The sequence below is a fragment of the Chroicocephalus ridibundus genome, chromosome 10, assembly GCF_963924245.1.
Source record: "Chroicocephalus ridibundus chromosome 10, bChrRid1.1, whole genome shotgun sequence".
NCBI lineage: Eukaryota > Metazoa > Chordata > Aves > Charadriiformes > Laridae > Chroicocephalus > Chroicocephalus ridibundus.
The window spans coordinates 20,466,189-20,492,170 of NC_086293.1; the positions used below are offsets into that span (position 1 = coordinate 20,466,189).

Sequence of the window (25,982 nt, forward strand, 5' to 3'; positions counted from 1 at the left end):
GCACTGAGTTAGGCAAAAGTACAGCCGTTGGGTGCTCTTCTCTCAGCATAGGGCCATTTGCTTTCAAGAAGCTGTATTGTTTTTTGTTTCTTTGCTTGACAGCTTGGAAAAAGGTTGGGTTCCCTGTGGGTTTATTGCTTCGCAAATGTTTTCATTTCTGGCCTTGCATCTCTTGAGGGGACTTGCTTTGGCATTTTCTATATCCCCATAGAACTCTGAACATTATTTGTGAGTAGAGATGTCAATAACTTGGATGTCCCATAGGGATTGTGGCATCCTTTTAAGAAAAAACAGAATTCCAGTCCAGTTGAGGTACAAGAGTTTGCTTGTATGATTAATTCATGACACGTTTCTGTCTGGAATAAGCTCAGTGGTGAGACTGATTTTGTTTGTCCTTATCTCTCCCAGGGCAAGACTTGTTAAGTGTTAAAGATCTGATTTGGGTGACATAACGCTAGTGAAGTCTTTTGGGAGTGGCATTTACATGGTCTTCTTGGATTCAACAACCACTAACGAATTAGCCTTCCTTAACTTTTTAAAAATCAAAAACTTGGAGGGCTTAAACAAAGACATTTTGTATCAGCAGAGTCCAAGCAGATATGTTGTGCCAATATAAGTAGGTTTAGGTGAGCTGTATTTTGCACAAAGGTAGCACAGATTTATTTTGCATTTAAATCAGTTTAGCAGCTTTGTTTCATATATGCATAAAACTGGAAAATGGAATTTTCCCCTCTCTTCCCTTCTGGAGGACATACTCTCCTTGAAATATTGGTGGTTAAAACCCTTGAGCACAAGGAAGAGTATAATGTAATCGTAATTGGCTTGTTTTTGATCGGATGTTTCTTTTCACATTGAAATGCCAGTCATTAGATCTTCCGTAACATATGTGTTGCCCTACTATCAAGAGCAATATGTTACAATCCATAAGTTATACCTATTAGTCTACTATGTGTATTCATTCAAATAATTGTAGAGTGGGATAAATTTTTAAAACAGATCTGGTATCTCACCTTACATGCCCTCAATTATTTTTCCATAAGTGCACAATTAACCTAAAAAAAAAACCCAAAGCAAACCACTAAACATTTTTCTGTACTCAAAATACAGGATTACGTTTTAAATGAATGTATTTGCGTTATGGTTCCCTAAGAAAAAATGAATTCTAAATTAGGAGACAGATTGGTGGCAGTTGTATATATGGGTTGGTAATTTTGTATGGTACAGCGAAGAATTTAATTTCTGTAAAAAAGGAAGAGATGTCATCATGACCAAAATACAGAGTTGGAAATGCAACCATTTGTTCAAAGCCCCGGCGCAATCGTTCAGTGTAACATTCGGCAAGTAACTTAAGCCTTGTGCTGTTCTGGATTGCCAGTGAATTCAGTAGGAGTAGGAGAAGTCTGTTGTATGTCCTGCTTACTTTTTTTAAAAATGGGATACAGGAATTCAAGTACTTCATGGAATGGGAGGAAAACTAATAAGTTTGTATCTGTAAAATTCTCTGAGAATCCCAAGTGATGGATGTTCAATACATGCAATTTTAATAATAATAGGTAAAAGGTAAGAGTTTGGCTGTCTCAACCATTTCTGCCTGAATGTTTTAAAGATTAGATCAGAAATGGATCTAAGTATTAGCGAACTCCTAGACTCATGAGCTGTGAGAAGAGACACTCCATCCTTTCACTGTGTTATTTGTTCCTTTTTTTTTGTTCACAAGGTTTTTGTTTCTGAAGCCTGTGAAGCAGATTCCTTCTATACAGACAGACATTTGACTTCTGCCTTTTGCAGAAAGGCAGAAACATGATTCATTTCTCATTTCCCAGAGGTACCGTGCAAATTTGCAGTTTTCCATTGTATTCATGTAAAAGACATGAAGAGAGTGTAATGAAAAAGAAGTAAGTTCTTATAATTAAGATGCAAGCTCTGAAAAGTGTTTCCCATGATGTTCACTGTAAAGCTATTTCTCATCTAATTAAATCTCTATCTGGTGTCAAGGTCTGTGGAAGCTCTGCTCTTTTTTTGCTGTAACAGACTGCTCTGAAATCTCCCAGTCATTTCTCTGAATATCAGTGTGCAGCTTTCATAAAAGCAGCGTATGCACAGCTGCAGAAGAAAACCTGATGGTGATTAAGTCTGCTAAGGGACATCCTAGAAATCTTTCCACTTCCATTGAATTGGGTGGAAGTTGAGGGTATTCAGCACCTCTATAGTCTCAACCCCTTGTGGAAATCCATCCTACATCCTGAGTTTCCCTTATAATCAGGAGCTGCCACTGGAGCTGAATGCTGAGTAGGACATTCATGCTTATCTGCATATCTGCTATCAAGCGCATATTTGTCATTCTCATTTTCAAAAGTCAATCAGCTGCGCCTCAAAAAGATGGTCACTACCCTGTCCTCTCCTGACCTTTCTAAGAGCAAGGAAGTTTGGAGAATGCTGTAAGGTGCAAAGCTAAAAAAGGTAGCCACGGTTAGAGGACTGGTTTTGCTGTACACAAGTTGGCACAGCTTCACACAGGGTGATGTTTTATCGCCAATCAAGAGATCATCTTCATTCCAGAGACAGTGTCTCAGATTTTTGATTTCTTGCCATATGTTTTGCTTTTACATTCTTGATGCAGATAATTCTGTTTTCTTAACCTGATCTTCCAGACAGTATTAGTCAGAAAAGATGTGGACACAACAAAGGTTCCCCCTTGCAAGCTGATAGCCTAAGGTCAAGGAATATGAGTCATAAATGGAGGGCAGTGCCAATGCATGGCCTCCTGCAAAAGAAGATCCTTGTGTAAAACAAGAATTTGATATTACAGATCATCCTTAAGCTATGTTGATCATGTTGCACACAATCAGGTTAATGAGATCAGAAATGCCTGTGTGCTTATACTGGGCCCATCAGAAGGAAGCTGCAATAAAAACTCTCATCAGTCCTAAATCCTCTTCATTAAGAGGTTTTCATGTGAGTTGATTTTGTTCTTAAAGGAATAGCAAATAATTGTCTCCGAATTTTTCCTACACAGCGGCAAATATTCTCTGATGTATTTAATGGAGCCTCTTGACTAAAATTAATTCTTCCATCTTGTGGTACAGTAGTTTTAACTAAGAAGTAGTCTCTTTCCTGTTTCGAAATACTGTTCAGAGCACAAAGAATGTCTAGCTATTCTCTTGGCTATTAGAAGGCCCATTCTGACGATTCATGGAACAGTGTTTTTTAGTCAAGATCCAGGGCTTTTCTGTCTTTCCAGAGCATAAAACTTAGAAGCCAGTATAGGATATGATAGTTTGTCAAAGAAAAAATTGTGCATTTGATTTTTAAAATTTCTCCAATCTGGGTAAACTCAGCTACTACCAAGACAGTGGCATCCTGAATTAATTCTGTGTTTTCCAAAACAGAAAGAGTCAATGTCCCTTCAATTTGCATTTGCTTTGAGGTTATTCCAGTAATCCCGTCTGTGTGGCATTAATATTAATATTTAGGCATTGCTGCCAATATGATGATGGGGAAAGACTACACAATTGAAGTTAGAGGCAGACAAATCTGAAGAGCCATGCAGACTTTTTCTCCTCCTCAAACAAAACATATTCTGTAGGTTCAGGTTATCCATAGATGTGAATCTCTACAGCTGTGTAGAAAGGCAAGGTTTATAGGGAGAAGCAGTATCTTCTATCAAGCTAGGTAATGTAGTTGCAGTACAAAATCTAGGCTGTTGGGCACAAAATCTTCAGCTTGCAGTCTGTTTACAGGGAATGGACAAAATTCCTTCTGTCTTACGTTGTCATGTGAGAACATTTGCATGTTCCCACAAAGTGCAGTGTCCTTTTTCATTATGAGGAATGATATTTGCTGTGAAATGGCAAAGGGCGGCACAAGGAGTTCGGTGATGCAGTCAGCCCGACTGGGAACTGGATTGAGAACGAGGAGGCTCATTTCGCTCTGTCTGCTGAATTATCAGGGCAAGTGATAACAGCCCATCACTGTCATTGTCAACCAATGTCAACCAAGCTGCATTCTCATGGGAGAGCATCCATTTCTCGTAGGTGAAGCCACTTTTATCTCTAGGTCTTCACTGAAATCTTACATGTGAACAGACATAGTCTCACCATGACAGTGATGTGTGGACAACTGTAGAGCAAACAGTTAAGCGTTCTTTTGCCTGGAGTTTGAAAATTACAATAATGAATCTCTAAGACTCATAGATTTTTAGACAAGATTTTTTTCACAGTTGAGACTTGAAAAAAAAGTCATGGCTGCAACTGCATTAAGGTTTTATAAAACAGGGTGAGAAGAAAAATTCACTTGATATCTGCTGCCTTGTACGCTCAGGAAATGCAGAAGCAATGCTCAGAAAAACCCTACAGTGTCTTTTGGTCAGGTTTATAAGGTTCCAAATGTCTCTGAAATAGCTCATTACAAACGAGGTCAGAGTAGGACACTTGCTTCCCTCCTGAAGTTCTCTTGCCAGGGATGGGAATGCTGGACTGGTCTCGTCAGTTCCAATTCCCTTCAGAGACAAATCCTTGAGCCCCTTAATTCTTCCTCCAGGGAAGGAGGGCCTGGCAGTGCTATCTGCTTGTTTACACTGCTGGTGTTAACTGCTTCCTTTCAACTCGCCTCTGCATTCTGTCTCCTCTACAGTTCAAGTTAAACGAAATGCTGAACAGACAGCCCTAGTCATAACATTCGGGCACTTACCTCCACTAGTGACTAATCCCTCCTGGAATCTCTTCCGTCTGGAAGTTGGAATAACCCGAGCATCGTGCAACTTTGAGAGGCCAGTTCTGATGACTGTGGGACAATTCACTGCAGTGCAAGACCCTGCCCTTGCATCTTACCTAATAGGAATTCAACCTTGTGATGTGCTGAGCACGTTTCTTTTCAGTGACCCCACTGCCATACGAGATCAGACCTTTAAGAAGCCACTGAAGCCACAGTGGTGACCTCTTGAATTATTGATGTTGCTACTTAATGAGGTATGTGTGTGTGCGGGGGATCCTTCTTTGTTTATGAAAAGGTTTGGCGTGAATACAGTAAAAGAAAAGCCTGAGAAAAGACAGCAAAAAATGTAGGTCCTTGGAACAGGATCACATACATTCCACACAGAGCCCTGTCCCTGGCCTGGTTTGGTGTCTGTGTGCAAGTGGCCCGCCTCAGTTAGGGAAGTAACTGTTGCTCAGGGAGTCCCTGTAGATGGAGAAAGGCAGCAGAGGTCTTCAGTGTCAGTGCAGAGGAAAAGGCCTTCTGTTGGGTTGACAGTGGCTTCTGTCTGAACAACCAGGTGGCTTTTGAAGAGGCAAAACTGCATCCCATCACAACGTGTCTTGATCTGGCATTCACAGAGCGTGTGTAGAAGAGTGATTAAAAGTCTGTTAGCTACAAAGCGAGTCCACTCGTCTTTGACAAAAGGCACTGCTGGGGACTTCTGTCCCTAAAGAGGTCACCACAGGATACAAAACGGAGAATGAACAGGTCTCCTGCGCAAGGCACACTTAACATGTTGCCATAGAAACCAGTTACTTAATTCAGGCATACACAATTCTTCTGGCCCCCAGTGAATTCCAGTAATGGGTTTATTATATCACACTTCATTGCTGTCATCTGTCACACAGACACTCACATAAATGAACCAGCCTTTGATTCGAAACTCCCTTCCACTAGCTAGACCCAACAGGGGAAGGGTCTCCTTTTGGGTCTGGTGGTTATAAGCAGGTCAGAATTCTACCCCACTTTGCATGCTAATGTCTTCCATTCATGCAAACATCATCTTCGATGGAGGAGAACATTTGTTTTCATTTCTCAATATTCCAGTTTATTAAAAATGTGCTCTTAATCTCTCAGATACTTGAGTGCACGTGCTGTCAGGATGCAGGTTGAAACATTTCGGTCCCTGTTTCCCTCATGTGATGTTTGAACTGTAAGTCACACTAATGTCTGATGCAACCTTGTGGTAATTTCTCCTTTTGTTTGGGCCAGAGTTTTGGTTTACATTAGCTGACCTGAAGGCTTATTTTAGGCTCCGTAACTACATAGTACAGTGTTTTTAAATTAGAAAAACAGATGGATAGACAAGTAGGTTAAAAAGGTCTCAGTTATGTAATCACAGAATCACAGAATTGTAGGGGTTGGAAGGGACCTCTAGAGATCATCTAGTCCAACCTCCTGCCAAAGCAGGTTCACCTAGAGCAGGCTGGACAGGATCGTGTTCAGGCGGGTTTTGAATATCTCCAGAGAAGGACACTCTGCAGCCTCTCTGGGCAGCTTGTTCCAGTGCTCTGTCACAATGTCTGTCAAAGACAAGACATTTTTCCTCATGTTCAGATGGCACTTCCCGTGTTCCAGTTTGTGCCTGTTGCCCCTTATCCTGTCGCTGGGCTCCACTGATAGAGTCTGGCCCCATCTTCTTGACACTCTCCCTTTTTAGATATTCAGAATTATTGAATGGTTCGGGTTAGAAGGGACCTTAAAGATCATCTAGTTCTAACCCCCTGCCATGGGCAGGGACACCTCCCACCAGACCAGGCTGCTCAAAGCCCCATCCAGCCTGGCCTTGAATTTATAAGCATTGATAAGATCCCCTCTCAGTCTTCTCTTCTCCAGGCTAAACAGACACAGGTCTCTCAGCCTTTCCTCATCAGAGAGATGCTCCAGTCCCGTGATGATCTTCAGAGCCCTCCACTGGACTGTCTCCAATAATTCCTTGTCTTTCTTGAACTGGGGAACCCAGAACTGGACACAGTTGATGCATAAGACTCCATGCAAGCATTGCCTGTAGATGCACTTACAGTAAGTGAACCTTAAGAAGGTGGGATTGGTTATAGTTCATGATGTTATGTTGGAGGTTAGCATACTGAAGCTGATGAGCACAGTAGTAATTGTTCTGCCTTAGGAATAGTTAAGAATGTTCTCATTTAAGAATAGGATGAAGGTTAGAAGCATTTGTTTCCCATTTAATATGTAATTTCTTATTGTGATAGAAGTCAACAGGCAAAACATAGGGTACTTAACAGGCCAGTCAGGACTTAAGACATGCTAGTGGAGAATTTTGACTGAAAAGCATTTATAAGCATAGAAAGTTAGGCGTTGTTTTTGTCGTGCTTCATATGAAGCAAATGATCTGTAGGCAATCAGCAGTGAATAAATTGCTCTACCTCCTAGACCAGAAATCATCAATAGAGCAAGTTTACTGCCAGAAGCATTAAGATCGGAGGACGCAGAATCTCGATAGGTAGATTCTAGCTGCAGAAGTACACTGGATCTGAACAGGAGTAAGGGATTTAGTAAATGCTGGAGTAAAAGAAAACTGCAAAAGAGACATTAGGAAGTCATCTCCTTGCATTTCTACAGGACTTGTTGCCCAATGCATGACACTTTCTGTCTCAGCTGTACCTTATCTGAGATGGAATGAAGTTGTGTGACCCTGTCAGGAGAAAGATAAGGGATAATCTACAAGAGACAAGGGATACACCATAATGTAGTGATACGTTGTGTTCTGTTATGACATTGTCACATCACTCACTCAAATGTCTTTTGCTTCCATTCTAGTCTCCTAAAAATTTATCTTCTGCCAAGATTCCTGTCACGGTCCCAGGAAAAGCCTCTTTCAGTGGTCTTGGAGGACCACCAGAGTGAGCTGACTTAGGAAGGTGCATCTCAGTTTATAGATGCATGAAAGTTACTGCAGCTCTACCACCTTCTCCTTTCACACCTACATTCTCAGTTCTGAAAGCCAGTCGACCCAAAATCTTGTTTCATTATGTGTCCCACATTGGTTTTAAATCTAAGTGTTCTTAGTAAGCCATCTCTTTTTTTGATTCATTTTGTTCCCTGTTAAAAAGGAATTTGCGTCTCCTCTCCAAGTGAATAGGACAATGCCCAAGAAAAACCTGAGTGCCATGCAGTGGAAATTACTTCAACCCCCTCAGTAGAGAAAACCATTATTTATGTTAGCACATTAAGTAACATTTAAGTTGGAACAGTTTTGATCATTTCAGAAATGTTGTCGTCTTGTGATGTGAGCTCTTCAGCAATCCAGGGCTTAGCCAGAATCAGTAGCTGGATAGGTCAGAGCGGAGGTGAAAGATGAGCAGAGGACACTGCACAAAGTAGTGGTGGGGTTTCAGTCAGCTTCCGTCCAAGTCAGTTGTGAGTCAGTGTTTGAGGGAATGCCCTGGTGACATTCGTGACATCTTTAAAATAAGATGTAAAGTTGCAGTTCTTAGATGCATGGGCAGAGCTCCAGTGAGACTTGTAGTAAGAGTAGCAGTGTCACGCAGGCAGATCTGATCAGGTATCGCTCTAAGTAACTACACTCTGCCTTCCTTTATTGTCATTCACAAAAGAATCTGTTGAGTTGTATTGCTGATCTGAAAAGCCTGATGCTTTTGCACCCTTGCCATAGTGACCTTTCAAGGATTGATTGAGGTTTCTGTAAAGTCTGTCCAGAACTTCAGAATCCTTTTGGGTTAATGTGCTGTGAAACGGTATCTGTCTTGTTCTCAACTAAGTTGCTGTACAGATTCCTGCCTGCTGCTTTAAAGCTTCAGCTCTCTGTCCTGTGGAGGAAGTGACCTCTGTGTATTCAATTCATGTAACAGTTCATGAAAGTATTTGGGATCTGCAGGGGTATGACCCGTAAATATATGACTCTTCTTACTATTACTATTGTTTTCTGTCATCTACTGCCACAGCGTAGATTGATTAAGCATACACATTTTCATTTCAGTGTTGTTGCTGCCCGAGTTGACAGAATCATTTTGACACTTGTAATCACAAAGGCTTGTGTTGGATGAATGTTTTATTATTTGATTTTCTGCCATCCACTTCTCAGATTTGTTGTAGCAGCAACACATGGTCTTAATGATATTTCCCAAGGTTAAGTAAGCACAAAAGCCAACGTAGTGCAGGGCAACAGGGGATAGTGTACTAGAGAAGGAAGAGTTGTTTTGCGTTTAAGGCCAAGGCAATTGCCTCAGACCCTGTATTCCCTTCCTTACTCAATCAGAATTGTCCTGTTTTACCACAAAACACTTCACCTCTCTGTGCTGCTCTTTCCCCATCTGTGAAACGACAACAGGACCCTGATATGTGTGCTGAAGATCATTAAAGGGATCTTGAAAAATACTTCCAGATTTTTGATTGGAAGGCACACAAGAGTGGAAAATTGTATTAGTTGCCTAGACTCTGTATTGACGTGGCAAATTGTAGTCTCCCTACAGAAGACATTTGGATGTATTTGCCTTAAATGTATCATGATGACTGACCAGCAGAATTACTACTCCAGGAACAAGACAGTTTAGTAGGCAGATGATCTGCTCCAGGTTTCTAATATGCAGGGATGTTTCCCAGCCTGTTACACAAAGATGAACTCAGTCTCTCCTTACTGCTGTTCCCCGTCTCAGACATAGTACACTGGTTTCTTTCTACTCAAGGGCATTTTGAAGTGCACTGCTAAAACCACTGTGTTTTTGAAACCTATCTGGACCATTCAGCTCACACCTGAGCTTAATTTGCAGTGAAGTATTACTGCCAAACCTGCATGATCACTTCCAGACAGGGAAACCAAGAGGACTGAGACTTCTCTAAGGAAGAGAGAAGGAAGTGAAAGGATTCCAGCCTCTGTTGTGACTATAGGTATGTCTTATAATCTCCCTTTGTGCCTTTATGTCTCCTCTATGAAACGATACCAATGATATTTACCGTCTTTCCTACCTAAACTGTTTCAAGATTGATGAATGAAAAAGGCTATAACTAAACTAAGTATCTGATTACTAAGTAGTCTTTAATGTTCTTGTCAGAGGAATTTATCAGAGCAATTGTACGTTTGTTTTGACAGAAAGCTTTCTGCATATGTTTAATAGCACATCAGAATGTTCATACCAGGGGAGGGCCTTTTCCCACCATTGAATAGCGAAACCTGGCTGCTCGCTCCCACTTCCTGCTTCTGAACGGTTTCATTTCTGGAGCCTAAGGCTCGATACAACCAGATCGGTCACCCTCAGCAAGAAAAGTTATACTAAACTTAGGGGAAGGATCTATTTGAAAATCATCCAATCATCTAAGACTTTTTATATGGAGAAGAAACAGAAAGACCATGCAGTTCATGTCATTCTAAAGTAGGAAAACAGTTGGGATAAATCAGACTCTACAAATGTGTATTTCCTTACGTCTGTTTTGTTGGAATTCTAGTTCACTTATTGACATATGCAATTTAAAATTAGGCAATGTTAATCCTATTCTGTGCAAGTCATAAAAGAAATTAGTTAAAGCATTTCCATTCATTTACTTTGATGTATAATTTCTCTTCTTCTTCCTCTTTATTTTCTTAACCCAAAACCTTTGTGGATGGGCTACCTTTCTCAGCATCTCTTTGAGCACACACTCTCTGATTTTCAGCCGATCTTCAGCTGTTTGACATTAAACTTAGTCCAAACCTCAGTTATTGCTTACCTCTCCTCTGGTGCAGGGCACTGCATCTGAATACCTGGAAGTGCACATGGAGCCCTCCTCAATGAGATCATCCTGGAGCCCAAAAGTTGCTGTACAGTTGATAGAGAAATACTTGTAGGGCCTCCAAGTCTGCCCATAGTCCTGGGATCTTTCCAACACCATCGCAGCTGGGCGAGGGGACTTGAACACAGCAATGACATGGGTCAGGTAGAACTCCGTTTCAAAGTCCAGTCTGATTTCTTCCCTGTGTACCCCCTGGGCAGACTGCCACCAGGAGACGGGGTTTGCAAAGAAATCGTCTGTCATGTCAGCAGGGAGATGGGAGTTATCAGGCTGGTTGGCATTGCATTTGGTGCAGCGAGGCTGCCCACAGCCTTGGGAGACCTGACGGAGGAGATTCTGGTCTGGGTAGAAGCAGTACAGTTCTGTACTGTTCTGGCCACATGTGGTGAGAGTGACTGGTGTCCTCCCTGTTGCAAGGTTTCCCACTGGAGGGTTGCAAGAACGGCCGTTACAGCGGAAGGCTTGTAGCCTCCTGGGATCTGAAAGACAGGCAAAAACCCCACACATTTCTCAAATAGTTCTCAAGTTGTAACTCAGGTGACCATGTGAATGTTTGGAGTCCTAATCTGGGAACTGATATCCAAGAGAACTCGTTCTAAGGAGAGTACTTCATCTTTTTACACAGTTTGGAGGGAGTTTCTCAATAAATCTAGTCCTTGTTTTTGATGCCTAACTCAGAAACTGAGGTCTATAGAAAACTCACGCTTATGGCACTTAACTTTGATTTCTGATGAAAGTGCAGTTGTGTCAGTCTATTGAATTTTATGTTTAACCACAGAAACCTTATATTTTCTTACTTTCACTCTAGTAAAGCACTGCATCTGAGGACTGAGTCTGTTCAATGCATTTATTTTCATTGTTATCAGAAAGCAAAGTCAAACTGTACTATACACTGTAGATACATTAAGAAAAGAGATGATTCCTGCCCAAAAACCTACAGAAACTAATTACACATACAAACACATAAAGAAAGCATGTATTTCTATATTTACATGTTACTGGCATAATTTTGAGAGGTTTTGAGTTTTTACTGCTCCTATTGAGATCAGCTTGAGTTGTTAATGCTTAGCAGAGCTGAAAATCAAGTCTCTTATTTAAAGACCTTGACATGGAGGTAGGTGACTATATTCTGTTTGCTAAGTTTGCAAATACTGGCAAATTTTTGGTGTCTTCAATGTATATACCTACTTGTTTCTAAATTAACAAAAGATACGGGTAAGTCCAAAGTCTTAATATTTTTTAGAAATCAGTAGTGTCTTGTGACACTGGAATTAAAGGTCATTCCAAAACCTTATTACCATACTGGAGAAAATGGCTTTTCTAATGACATACAATGTCCTCTTTGCAATATAACAGCGTACAAGGAGTTAAAGAATGACCTTGCAAGGCCATAAATCTAATCTAAGAGGTCACAAGTCAGATGACTGGATGTAAGTCCTACAGGAAATGACCCTTCCAATGAAACGTAGGATGACCATAAACCCTGGGTAATCTAGGAACAGTTCAAACATCGCCTATTAGTTCAGCATTCTAGGTCAAATTTTAAAATCTCTACTTGGTTTATATTCAGCCTTTCCTCAGGCAAAATTAGTTTTAAAATCAAGTTAGGTCAAAGAAAAGATTCTCACATTCAGCCTTATAAAAATACTCAAATTGTAAGTGTAGTTGGATGAAACTGATGTCCCTCTTTCCAAATGGAATGTTTATGGTGAAAAAATGTGTCCAGCGTGCAAGGTTTTGCCTCTGAGTTGCTTCAGTCCTTAGTTCCTTAGTGACGTTTCTGCACAGGCCAGAAGAGAAAGGTCAGAGATGGACATTGTTTTGGAAAACACCTCATGCATTTTGCTTCCCAGGATTGCTGTATGTCCACTGAATCCCATTGACCAATGGTGTGTGCCATTTTAGCTTACCTACAGCATAAGGCAGTCTTAAACGTCAGATAGCCAGCAAGCAGATCATCCAGAAATGCTCTTGACTACTCTTAGAAACAGGTGCAAGTCACCTTCAAAGGAACTTGGACTTACTGTGTGTTTGCCTTACAGACATTGGAAGCAGCATCAACCTTAAGGAAAGAGGGGGTATCCGGAGACACAGTAGGTTTCCTCCTGATGGAGGTTGTCTTCCACCGATGGCTGCAATGGGCTGGCCAAGATTTTTTTTAGTATCCCAGTAGGAGACAGGCAGAGCTTAGAGGGCAGCAGTGCCTGAATTACACGTGCACCTAATAGTACTTGGATCAAAGCAATGAAAGCTTCCCCTCCTCAGTGCCACCACCACACCCTGTGCCAGCACTGAGAGGGATTTTCATGAGAGAGGAGTTGCAGAAGTCAGCTGGAGAGGAAAGGAGAGAAGATGGGGATGTCTGGCTCTCTCAGTTCTGTTCTTTGCTCCCCAGCTTCAACTGAGCAGGGGATTCTTAGCACTACTGCGGATCCTCCACCAAGCCCTCAAACCATCCTGACAGCTTGATGACCATTTCAATGTATTTTTCTTTATGATTCTGACCACCTTATTCCATCTGAGCCTAGTGTGGTTGCAGGGGAACACCAGGAGCTTCAGAGATTTTATCTGGGAGGTTCCTTGCAATTTCTCTTTTTGTCCCAAAAAAGGACTCAGTTTTCCACAAAAGTTGTTTAGAGCATCCTCCTTTCTGCAGAGCATCTGAAATGCCAAATTTTTGACTGCTCTGGAAGGTGACTTTCACTGAGTCATGCAGAATTCTTGAAATAAGGATAAATCTATCCTTGCACGTCAGCAGAAATATAATAAGCTACAACTGCATGCCTCAAGAATGTCTTTGCAAGTGGCATTTAGGTTCACGTTTCATGTCCAAGCTGTTGGTAAAACATACTGGAAATAAGGAAAGCACAGCAATTTCTTTGTTTAAAGTAGTGTTGCAGAAAGGTGTCATCTTTGCCTCCAGAGAATTTAAGTGGGACTGATCTTACAACTGAGCTTTCAACAAGCATTAGCTCTGACTAAGAGTCAGGTTACTTACTTTTGACTTAGAATGGGTCCATGTTACAAATGCTATTGGATTATGGATAAATATACCATGTAAATAAAAGAAAGTCCATCTCTATTGATGGATCACACCACTGCAGCTTTCATGGAAGAAATGCAATGCTGGAGTTCTAAATCTAAGGACTTCTATAGAGGAAGCTTTGCAGACAAGAATGTGAGAAAGTAAAAAAAAGGAAACTTTTTTTTAAAGGAAAAGGCTGCTTTTTGTGTTTTCCATAAATGGGCTATTAGTCTTGTATTGAGTTTTTCAGCTGTTTTTAAATGAACCTGGAAAAGAAAAACGTAGTTGTTCTCCCAAACAACAGTCACAAGAAGGTTTATCATCTGCTCTGCCTGCTAATGCAGCAACATCAATAAACAGTTCCTGTCTGAACTGCTGTGTCATTAGGAAAATGGGAGAAGAACAAAGTGCAAATTAGCAGAAGGGAGTTTGAGAGGAGAGAGATTGGAAAACAAAATCTGCAGTCGATTAAAAGCTTTGCATTTAAAGAAATCAATTGGCAGAACATTGCTTGGCCACAAGGATAGCGTGGCCCGTCCATCACTCACGGATTCTGTGGAAACAACATGAAATGTTGAATTTGGACAGCGAGGGGGGACGGCTGCAGAAGAGAAACAGCAGCCAGGCGAACAAACAACTTAGCCCAACTGCCAGGAGGACTCATTGAATAATTCATAAAGTACTAAACAGTTTGATTGTGCATGGATACCGCATGCTATTATGAAGTTGATTAGCTTTTACTCCATGGAGGATGGCTTGGCTCCATAAATGGTATGATTCATTTATTTGTTTGTTTTCTGGTCCCTCAGAGCTGTGCCACAAAGTGGCAGGTCAATGACACATGCCCGGCACGTGTTGTATCAGTGGTGTTATCTGATGATTAGGGAATCATACAGTTCAAGGGAGGTGATACTATTGGTATTCCTGGGACACCATTTCAGACAGAGATCTTTGACTTCAGAGCCTTGTAACGCAAGAGAACATTGTAGACTTTAATTAAAACAGGTTCGATTTTTTAAAGAGTTTTTTTCACCCTCCACTGGATACCCAACAGAAGAAAGATCATATGGCAACTCAGTCAAAGCCTGCAGATGTGACTGTAAAGATGCCTAATATTTTCTGAGTGATTTGAATTGGAACTTTTGTTTGTTTTCCATATGCAAATTTATGATTCTGTGTGTTCAAGTCTCCTGCAGTGAGACAGGAGAACAAACTTCACAGTTCTGAGCAATATGTAAAGATTAAAACCTTTGGACATCTTCTGCTATGCTTTTGATGGAGCAGTTTCAGCATGTATGTCCAACCTGGATTTCACTTGTTCTATATCTGTTTAACTTTTTTCTTAATAACCAAGATCTTTTAAATGTTCTTTTAATGCTAACCACCCTAGGGACATGAGTTGCTCAAGCTTTCATTAATCAGGCCTAGAACTTTACCCCTTAATGCTGGTTACAACAGAAGCGCTATACACCCCTTTGGTTTGTCTGGGGCCCACATGCAATAAGTTTGGCAAGTCTTCCTCCATTTATGAGCAGCCTGATGTATTTCTGCACTAAAATAGCTCTGACAACTGGAGCTAATGAGCCAGCCTTCGTAAATACCCCAGAGGTGAAGTTCTGAATATGCTATGAAACCAAGCTGCCACCATGACCAGAGGCATGGACAGAAGAAGACGAAGAAGAAGACGAAGAAGACGAAGAAGAAGAAGACGAAGAAGAAGAAGACGAAGAAGAAGACGAAGAAGAAGAAGGAGAAGAAGAAGAAGGAGAAGAAGAAGGAGAAGAAGAAGGAGAAGAAGGAGAAGATCCCAGGTCTGGGCTCTCTTCCATTGTGGCCAGTGGCAGTCTGCCTGCCCACATCCCTTCTGGAGAAATGGTGCGCTCCAACACCTACAGCTTCATTTGCAGATGAGCTGAATAACCCTGCTGATAATCAGGTCCTGCAATTGATTTTAAGTTCGGTGCTAGAAATGGCCATTTTTGACCACAACACGCCCCCTTTTGGAGGGCTGCCATCGGGAGGAGAGGTGGCCCGGGCACTGCTCCCCGGGGCACTGCTCCCCTGGGGAGGTCCGGGGCTGGCTGGGGCTGAAGCAAGAGCCCACGCTGTTGTCAGTCCCGTTAACTGCCCCAATATGCAAGAGTTTTCAGACCACTGCAGTGTATTCGAGGGGAATAACGCCCTCCACCTGCCTGAGGCTTGGGAAAGTATCACCCAAGTGTCACATCTCACAATATGCAACCTAGGTGACTCCTCCAGCCTAACCACTAATTCTGGTGTTGGTTTGGTTTTTTTTTTTCCCTTGGCATTATATTTAAAGATCTAAGGAGCCAGTTGTGACAAGCTGGATTGTCTTCTCTGCCCGGAGATGGCAGAAGGCAAATATTGTACTCCTCACAAATATTGTGCTGCTTGTACTCCCCACACAACTGTCTCATCAATTTGTTTCACTTCTGACCAGGAGGGACCAACTATGGGGCCGAAAAGGGAGTTTATTCTATAGGCTAATGAAGTATGTCAAAACCATACTTCCCTGTACACCTCTCCGCTCACTCAGGAAAGGTCTGAGACTTCCAGGTCATTTTATACAGAGAGGCTGGGCACTGTCCCAACTAACCTTAGTCTGAGCAGTACTGACCTCGCCTGTAACAGAATCTGTAAAGATTCAAGGTTAATTCAAGATTTTTATACTGCTTCTAAAAAAAAAAAAAAAAGAATTATAAATTAACAGGTAACCCTTGTGCTGCTTTGACAGGCTGGTGGTTTATGCAACCTTTTGACCAAGCAGTGTATATTTATTTAAAGTGATATTGAATCCTTAGCGTCATCACCTTCAATATCCAATTATTTTGCTGTTATTCATTGTATCCTACACCATTATTCTGAGTGTGTTTAGCTCCACACAGAGCACACTCCCGCCCCTCAAATTCACTTGCCAAGCAGTCAGCTGTGGGCTGCATTTCCTTGAAGATTCATTTTCACTTTGTGAATTGGATGCAGAGCAAATTTAGGCTAGTTTATAACAGGCTGCTTTCCACAACAGTATCATCAACTTTATTAAACACCCTTGTAACCTTTCTGTGCTGTGTGTCAACACATGTATCCTATAGGGAGCCTCTTAGCCTGGGGAACTAGTGAATGCCCACGATAAGACACTAAGAGGACTAAGGTACATGTCCTCCCTGCACTCGTTCCCTGTCAGGTTGTGATAGACACCCAAATGAGTTACTGGATGATATGACAGGATGGTAAATTTATGAGCTGTTTTCAGTTTTTAAGAAAATATCTCTTGCAGTCATGGACGTCTGATGTCTGTGTTATCAGAAAGTTTCTAGCTGGGGAATAATCTGAGCTGAAGCCACCTGATCTGCCTTTGACTTTACTGGAGCTTGCGGGCCAGGTGAACACTTCAGTTGCTTTCAAATCACTGCGTGAAGAGTGTTGTTCCTGTCCTAATGCTCTGAGCATACAGGTGAAATGTAAACCACTGATATGCTTTCCTATACAGAAAGAGAGATCGCAAGCCACTATCTCAAAGGAAAAGTCACCAAGGATGTATTTTTGTTTTATCAATAATTATTTTTATTTTTTTGACTTGATCTTTGTAATTCATCCCTTTTAAACTTAAAGATGTATTAAACTGCAGCAGGAAGAAAAAAATCTAGTGCTTTGCTTCCTTTCCCTTAAGCAATTTGTCTCCATCATAATTCAGGTATTTTTAGGACCCTATTTAAATACCATTACAGCTGTATCATTCCTATATATGCTCATTTGTCCACTCACCTACACACACGACTAATCAGCTTCTCTTTCTGTCCTAATCCATTTTTTCTCTAATGCTAATTTAATCTTGTCCACTGCATGTTAACTATTAATTCAGGGAATACACTGAATGAATGGACTGTCTTGGATAAATACTAATTCCTACACAGTGTCTGTGACTTTTAATGGCGCAAAATTAAGTTAACAGCGAATAATTCAGATTCCTACAGTGATGCTGTCCAAGGATGTTGTCGTTTCACTCCTGTCCTGCTGTAGGAAGGCAGTATTTCATCTTGAAAACAAATATCCAGCATATCTCAATCCATCTACCTCTTTCTTTCTCTCTTACTTTTCTCTCATTCTCAAAAATCACACACTTTTTTCTTTTAAGGATGTATGAAACTCTATACATCCTATTATAAGTCTTTGGGGCGGGGGGGACTGAGCTATAAAGCTGTATTGCAGGGAATAAGAAGCATTTGTATATATATTGACTAACCCAGATCCCTTATAAAAATCCAATCTAAAATCAAGATGTTGACGTAAAGTATTTTAACAAACAGATCTGATTTCTATTCCTTTTCTCCATGCTAAACTTAGGATAAATCATTTCAGAATGGCAATATTGATTTATTTTGCTTACCTGCTTCCCCATGGCCAGAAAAAAAATATTCCAAGAACACAATCAGCATGATGCCTTTATGCTGCATGGCTGTCAGTAAAATATCTGTCCTCAGTGAAGAAAAAAAGAGCTGCAGTAATCTACAGGTTTGGTGCTTGCATGGCTTTTCTGTGTTTTCTTTCTTTCTTTCTTTCTGCTCACCTTCCTCTCAGTGTAGGGGTCAAGGCTGCTGTCTCATTCTTCTTGTTCTCGTTTGGGTCCAGAAGTGGTTTGTTTGGTTTTTTTCTTTTCAGGGCTCAGATGCCTTCTGGGAGTCACCCGTACATTGCTTCCAATAAATAAATAAATAACAAGGATTTTCTCTGTCTTTACCCCTCTCCATGCAGCCGGCCGGGGACGTTCACATCCCTGACGCAGCCCCTCGAATGCACCATCGAGGGCTGGTGCGACGCGGAGAGCTCTCTTCGGTCCGGTCCTTTGCGATTCTTTGGATGCTATTTCAAAACTTTCATTTCTGCTCCTTGCTTTGGTGGAGCTCCGGTTTGGCTTTGCCTGGGCTCCCCCTGGCAACCTTCCCTAACTCCCGCCCCCCCCCCACCCCGTCGCCCGCTGCTAACCGGGGTGGCGATGGGGTCCGGGCCGCCTGAACCCTGCTTTGTTAGGAGCTCTGCCCCAGTACCTTCTTCTTTCCCTTTGCTCCTGGCAGCAGAGGGTCATAAGAAGAACGGAGTTGGCTTTTCTCCCTCAGAGATGATGAGAAGCAAGTGCTTTCTTGGCTCTTCTCTCTCTCTCTCTTTTTTTTTTTTTTTTATTTTGGTTCGTTCTATTTTATTTTATTTCCCTCCTCCCTCCGCTGTCACGGAAGCCACTTCTCCCCCACCTCCAAGGGATTTGCTTCACACAGGGAGCGCCAGGGGATAAGAGTAAAAAACAAACCCAACGCCAGCTCGCCGGTGCCGGTGCCTGGGAAATCCCTTGCCGTCTCTGCCGCTGGACCGCAGCTCCTGGCCGGGATTTAGGGGCTGCGGTTCCCGGGGAGGGGCAGGAGGGCAGGCTCGGGCAGGGGGCTGCTCCCCCGGGGCGGAGGGGCAATGCCCAGCGCCCAGGCGAAGCGGGGGAGGAGGAAAGGGGGGGAGGAGGGAGGTGGAGGATCCTTCCTCCTCCTGCTACAGCAAGGCTTAGGGCTGGGGGTTTCCTTCCCTCCCGAGGGCTGGTTAGTTATCTCCAAGTTTTGTCTCTGCCTCCCTTTCAGCCTCTAGCGCATCTCTCAGTCCTAACTGGGCCGTTCTCCTCTCTGGTCCTGTTGTCTGGCTGCAAAGGGGATTATTATAACATGTGATCTTCTTCCTGTTCTTTATATGTGCCTTTTTTTTTTTTTTTTTTTTTTTTTTAGGGAGGAGAAGGAGGAGGATGGGTCGGTTCCGCACCTCCTCGTCGGCTGGGCTGGTCCTTGTTGCGCTCAGATGCAGGCGTTGTTTTCCAGCCGCATCTCCTCCTCCAGGAGCCGGTGCGTGTGTTTGCGTGTGTGTGTGTGTATGTTCGTGCGTGTGTGTGTGTGCGTGTGTCTGTGTGCGTGCGTGTGCGCAGCCCCCGCCCGGCCGGTGTCCCTGCAGCACCCTCTGCCAGGCCGCCCGGCACATGACACCGGGGACACGGCACCAGCCCGGGCACCCACAGAGAGAGCGGGGTGGCTTTGGGTTCGGTCTAGGTATGTCTCACACGGTGTACAAACGGGCACAAGGCACCGGGCTTCTTGCCGTAATCACAGACGCGAGCTGGGACAAGCCAGGCAGCGAGGGGACTTGTGGCATCCTGGAGAAGCTGGGGTGTCTGCTCTGCCACCAGTGACACACCTGCCTGCCCCAGCCAACACTGGGCTCGACCCTGAAGTCGGATTTGCTCAGGAAACTCCAACACAAAGCTCCCAGGGACACAGAGAGGCTCCAACACATAGCGATCAGGGGGTGAAAGTGCTCAGCCCTAGAAACAATTTTAATTCAGGGAGTGAGTTCCCACCCCGGCTTCATTCTCTCTTCAGCTTTCACAGCCACGTAACGCCATTAACTTCTGCTTGATGTCACGGAGGGAAGCAGGTCTGGTGGGAGTCCAAATGCAGACGAGGTTATTCTTGTGCCCATGTGTGTGCGGGATCAGACCTTAGAGGGATTTGGAGAATGTGGGTCATACAAAGAATAAGGAAAGATTTATTTCCCTTTGAGGTATTTATGTAAGGCAGGGTTGTTTATCTAGGTTTTGGGGTAGAATTTTCTGACTTTACCCTTATCTTCCTTTTTTGTATGTTTTTAATAAGAAAACCCAGTACAAAATTTTAAAATATGAAGCAGGCTTTTTCCTATCCTTTTTGTCGTTGCCTTTTGTTTGAAAACAGCTAAAATACTGGATAATTGCAAAACAAAATTCTCCTGCCATAAATGACAGTTAGTATCCTTCAGAGGGTTTGAGTATGCTGTGTGCTCAGCTCCCCTGGGATGTTCTGGGTTCTTTCAACTGAAGCGTCTTCAGTGGGAGCTGGGGATGTGCAGTGTGTCCTAGAGCTAAAGCCAATGTGACATTAATGAGATGCTGTCATTTAATAATTGTGCTTTGTTGTCATCGCTTGTTGATTGCTGCCTTTGTGGGAAAACGCAGAATTTTTTTATTCCTAGGTTTTAGGCTCATTCCTAACTGAAATGTTTCTCCCAGTTAATTTCACCAGGCTTAAACTGTGGCATTTGAGAAAATTTCGTGGCCACGAGTTGTAGTTCGATGGATGTAATAAGGTCAAGAAGCTCCTGTATAATTTAAGCAACAACTCAGAATGGAGAGCAAAGTTCACGTTGTGCGGTAAGTGGAAAATCAAAATGAAGAATATTCATTGACTTGTGATGTCTGAATGGCCGTACCGTAAGGCTTCCTAGCTGTTGTTGACTGTAGGGTATAAAAGTGACTTAGAACTGAAACCCTTAATTGTTCCTCCCAGTAATTGCCTGTCTTGAGAAAACCATTACCAGTGCTAATGAGTACATTTCCAGTTAAATACTACTAAAATCCATTCGTGCCTGTGAGCTAAGAGGAGCTGACACCTAAGGGGGAAATTTTTCTGTTATCATTGACAACCGCTGTTGTGTAGAAGACAAACTGATGAGATCTGAGGAACAGCCCATACCTAGAGGTGTCAAACAGAGAATGCCTGCCTTAGCTGAACAGTGGGTATGAACAGTGACGTGAATAATAATGATTAACTTCAGTCAGTTCCTGAACTATAGAAATGTAAATGCACAGTCCTTGAGGTCTCAGGCAAGGTTCATGCTCCAGACTGTGACTCTCACTGGGACATTGGGGGAATCGGATGATTTGGAAAGGGACTGAGTTTGCTCTAGTGGCTTAGCACTGCACCAGCTGACAAAGCACCCAGAGAATAAACAGCAAAACTGTGAATCATTCATTTTGGGGGAGGAGGGAAGAGCCAATGGCATGGCACAGAGGGGGGAGGTGTGTCACCTGCACCGCCTGCCTTCTCTGCTTGACAGGCCCGTTTGCAAAAGCCAGAGGACAGGCTGTCCTCTTCGAGATCACCCCGCAGTGGTGGTACACCTCTATCACTCAGCATCTTCCTTGCCTGCACCTTTTGTTCCTCGTTTCTTGTACCTCTCCAGTTTGCCTTGCCTTTCCTCCTCATAGTTCCTCAGCAGCTATGACCAGCCTGAAGGAAATCTGTCGTGGCCTTCCTCTATACCCTTTGCCTGAAAACAGAGGTCGGAGGAAAGGAATACCCCATGCACCCGTGAGAACCCCTAGTCTCACTGCTCAGGAGAAAAAGGTAACATGGAGTTTTCATAGGGCCTTGTTTCTCTTCCTTTCAGATAAATGCAGCTCGGGGCAGCAGACCTGATTGCCTCGAACGCTTTTATGAGTGTGCACCTAACTTTGTGGCAAATGTATTTCCTTGGTGTTATAATTACAGCGGGTAATGGAAGAAAATACTGGAAACTCTTCTGCTTGCTTGCTTTCTTCCTCCCCCAGAGATAAGCAGGTCGATAGGAGGGAGATTTGCTGCACAACAGCTTCTGTGACTTTAAATGGCTAAATAAGAGGCATTAGACTTCAATGCTGTCAATCCGTCATTGTTCCTTGGAGATGAAATTATGAATGCTGTCGCAAAAATACTGCATATGTATGGGAGTGAAAGCTAACCTCTCAAATACAATAAATATCAAAGGTGGCAAATCGACCTCACAGTACAAGCTACACATCTGTATATTTGCATAAAAGATCCAAAGATAATTTATTTTAACCAGTAGTCTGAAGCGTCCTGGAATTTAGGCAAGTTTGCAGGGAGTTGAGTTAATTATTTGTCTTTAGTTGTGTAATTCTTTTCTTGTCTCATTTTGTTTGAATAGTCTACGTACACCCTGAAGTAATCATTGCATTATTTCATGTTAGAGATTTTTAAAAAATCATCAGCAGAAAATAATCGGCAACAGGTGGACATCTTTAGGAATTTGTGTTTGAAAGTCTGTGCTTCATCCCATGTAACATCACTTACAATGTGACATTCTGGTCAGAACACAGGAGTTCCTTCCCCACTAACAAGTTGGACGCAACTTCCCTGCCTTCGTGGGAGTTCCCCCCTGGCATCAACGGCCAAATTCTTTCGAAGTCTACTTCCAGAAGCAGAGGAGAGCCTAGTCAAAGGGTAGAAAGAGGAACAGCTGTGAGATATCCAAAGAGGATATACTTCGATGTCAGGAGCATTCGTGGCTGAGGCATCCTGTGTGTGCCTGGGACAGCTCTAAGTGGAGCTGTGGAAGTGTGGCTACTAAACGTGCAGAAGGGGGCTGTGGTGTGTGGTGATGGCTGTGAAGATAAAGGAGCAGGGAGAGAGTTTCGATGTGTGTCAGAACATTGACAATCGTCTCTATTTTATCCCTTGCCTTTGCTAAATCACTTTTCCCTGTGAGAAGTCTGCTATAGCATGAAGGAGTCCATGTTGCAGGAGAGAAGATGGTATCTCTCAAAATGATGCCAAACCTTACTCTCTAGCTGGGAAGACAAAGGTAATGACAAAGTCCTCACTCCCAATATAGAAACTGGAATAGTTTCCTGCCTCCTTTAAGTGTTGCAGGGAGACGGCAGTAGAGTGATTTTCTGGTCCCAGTCTACTGTCTAACATCTTGCCCTCATCTCTCCTTCTTATCTACCCCATGTGATAAGAGGTCATGCTAGTTGGGTTTTTTATTAGACTGTTAAAGATTTAAAAGCTTCCTTGCTGATTTATTTTACTCTTAATCTTCCACCTTAAACTCTTAACAGAGTTAGAGGCTCAGCTGGTATTTATTGTATATCTGAAAAGTCAAATCTCTTTCTTTTAAGAGGTTGCTTAGAAAAGCATGTAGGCAACAACTATAGAAAAGTTTGTCTGTCTACAAGGTGGTTTTTAAGTCTCAAGACAAGCTTCCAGATTTTGTTGGCAGCGTGTAATGCTGAGCATATTGTGAGGCTTGTCTTTCTGTATGACACTGTGTTCATTTTCTAATTGAAGTACTCAGGGGAAGCTTTGACAGAAGTGAAGTTAGTAATGCTCTGCTAATTTCCTCAGTATTTGTCCCTCTCTTCATATGCCTTCATTCCAGTTTTAGCCCTTTCTACAATAACAAACCTTAGCACTGCCAATGTTTTATTTTCTTGGGCCTCCTTTTGTGGTTATAATAGAAATCCTGTAAGTGAGATTTATGAAGTTCTGTGTGTTTTGGGGCTTGCCGAAGAGGTATATAATTCTTCCCATCATACCAACTTTAATCTTCTTGGATAAATCAAGTCATTTCTCAGAACTGATTCTGTTTATGTGTTTCCTGAGTTCTCTTCCTTTGGCATTCTTTGCCTGAGGCCTGAAACAGCCACATCCTCTCTCTTTCTCTCCACAGCTCAGGAAACCCTAGCTTTCTGTTTCTCAGCATCTGTATCTTGATATAAATATGCTACAAAGAAACTACCCCTAAAATTTTATGCATGGTGTGTCCTTTGCAGAACAAGGATGTTGCATGTTCAATACTCATTGATATTCCAGCAAAGCTGGTGCAGCTTGGGAAGAACGTGCACCTCTCAGTATTGCTCAGAGTCAGAAAAAAATGGTACATCTTCATCCCTGCAGCAGTTCCCTTACTTATCTTAGAGCCAAGTCATGTTACGGTCTTCCTGCTACCCCAGCACTATCATCTGCTACCTGATTGCAGTATCATTTGTGTTTCTGTCACAGGGCCCTGAGGTCAGTAATGGGCCTTGATGACCTTGATGAGCTTCAACTGAGGTCTCCACCCATGCCCTCTGCCCATAGGCTTAGAGGCTTCATTTAAGCTCAGGCCCGGGACTCCTACCTCAGTTATGTTGGAGGTGCATCTGTCTCTAGTTCTGTCCCAGGCTGTCTCTGTGCCTAGCTATGGGCTGCATTGGTCTGGTCTCCAACCTGTGGGCTGACTTGCCACTGTGAACCTTCCTGGTGATTTCTGAGCCTTATCTCTCTGTGGTAAAAATCACCAGACCTGATCCTGGCTTGCACTCCTAGCTTGACCCCAGACCTGCACATCTGATGCCGTGATGATCTTGCCTGATGACCTGGACTCCTGGTGGAACCTGGCTGCCACCTCTGGGCTGCCCTGCTCACCTCCCTCAGGTACTCTGAGGCTGGGCCCTGGCTGGTGAGGTGCCTGTCCTGCTGGCTGTGTCGCTCTGGCTCCATATCCCTTAGGGAGCAGCTGGGCCTTGCTGCTTCCTGACATTCTAGTACAACGAGCTGAAAACTAGAGTCCATGAAGTTGCATAGCACCTGAAGTTCTTGTTGAACTTTCTAGAGAAGAAGCAGGACATTTGAGCTTACGGGTTGCTTTATGCATCCAGAAATGAGGCCACTTTTAAAAGTTTATATGTGGATTGGGAAGGCCAACCTGTTGTCTCCTGTTCTGGAATGTCTGGATGATAAAGAGCTTGGTTAAACTTTCACAGGCCACAGGGCATTTATAGCAATGGCCAGTCAGACATCATGTTTGCTTCCCAACTGAGCTGATCTAAACTGGGACCTATTGGGAAGAATAATACCTGAAACACCCATCTTGTTTTTACAGTTGCTGTTTAGAGAATAGTGGCAGCAAGGATTCTGGGTGTGGATATCATCAGGCAGAAGAGAACAAGTGGGAGACAAGCAACATCTTTGCTGGGAAAGGGAAGAACTAAGAATGAAGTTGTTGTAGAGTTTAGTTAATCACTTCCTCGCCTCATGCTTTCCTTCCCCTCAGTAAACAAGGAGACTGCAAATCTTGGTGTTTGAGTGTCCCAAGATCCTTAAATTGGAAGTCCTGATGATGTTAGAAAAAGGAAACGAATGCCATTCCTTCTGAGGAGACACTACTTCTTCAGCAAACATCAATTAACAGAGAGGCTAGTATTCTTGATTTCTCAAGAGAATATCACAAAAAAGACATTTACAGCTGATCAATAAGAGCAGGATTTGATGTGTTCTTTTGACTACATTTTCTTGACACTGAGAGGTGTGAATCTTGTTTAAATGGCAGCAACATCATGTTTTGCTGTATAAATGCCAGTGAATAATAAAAAAAAAAAAGACACGCTACCAGTGACTAGATCTTAAACACAAGAATCAAATGTTAGCTCCAGCTGGCAGATCTAAGAGGAGGACTTTGCATCTGGTGCTTGCATTGCACTGAGCTGAACTGAATCAGTAACTCAGCAAATTCAGAGCGGGTTTTTTAAAACAACCTAGCAGGCTCAGGAGTGTAAGTGCAATTGATTATTTTTCTTTTAAGACACCAGTGAACTCTGGACGTAGTTTTTCAGAGGCGCTGAGCACATGCAGCTTAAACTTCTGTCAGTGCAAGTTATGAACAGGGAGAACACCTAAATATCAAATGCACAATGTCTAATATTCAGAGTGCAATGTGTCAGTTACAGGTAAAATCTATCCTACTTAAAGGTCAGGATAATGTTTTATATGGTGCTTTAATGAAATGTAAGGAATAATGGTCTCGTATTGCCTTTCCCCAAAAGCATGATGAACAG

The 25,982-nt window shown here is 42.7% G+C and overlaps 2 protein-coding genes across 2 annotated transcripts in view; one reads left to right on the forward strand and one right to left on the reverse strand.

The window, feature by feature from the left end:
• LOC134521592 (netrin-4-like) overlaps positions 1-18,494 on the reverse strand; it is a 53,935-nt gene extending 35,441 nt beyond the window's left edge. Inside the window, exons 1-3 of the mRNA XM_063348191.1 lie at positions 18,114-18,494; positions 17,934-18,017; positions 10,441-10,982 (exon numbers count right to left, since the gene is read on the reverse strand). Coding sequence (XP_063204261.1) covers positions 10,441-10,982; positions 17,934-18,000 — 609 coding nt within the window. The 5' untranslated portion in view covers positions 18,001-18,017; positions 18,114-18,494. The remainder of the gene's footprint in view (positions 1-10,440; positions 10,983-17,933; positions 18,018-18,113) is intronic.
• A 2,941-nt stretch (positions 18,495-21,435) lies between these two features.
• UROC1 (urocanate hydratase 1) overlaps positions 21,436-25,982 on the forward strand; it is a 45,092-nt gene continuing 40,545 nt past the window's right edge. Inside the window, exon 1 of the mRNA XM_063348315.1 lies at positions 21,436-21,732. Within this exon, the coding sequence (XP_063204385.1) occupies positions 21,607-21,732 (126 nt within the window). The 5' untranslated portion in view covers positions 21,436-21,606. The remainder of the gene's footprint in view (positions 21,733-25,982) is intronic.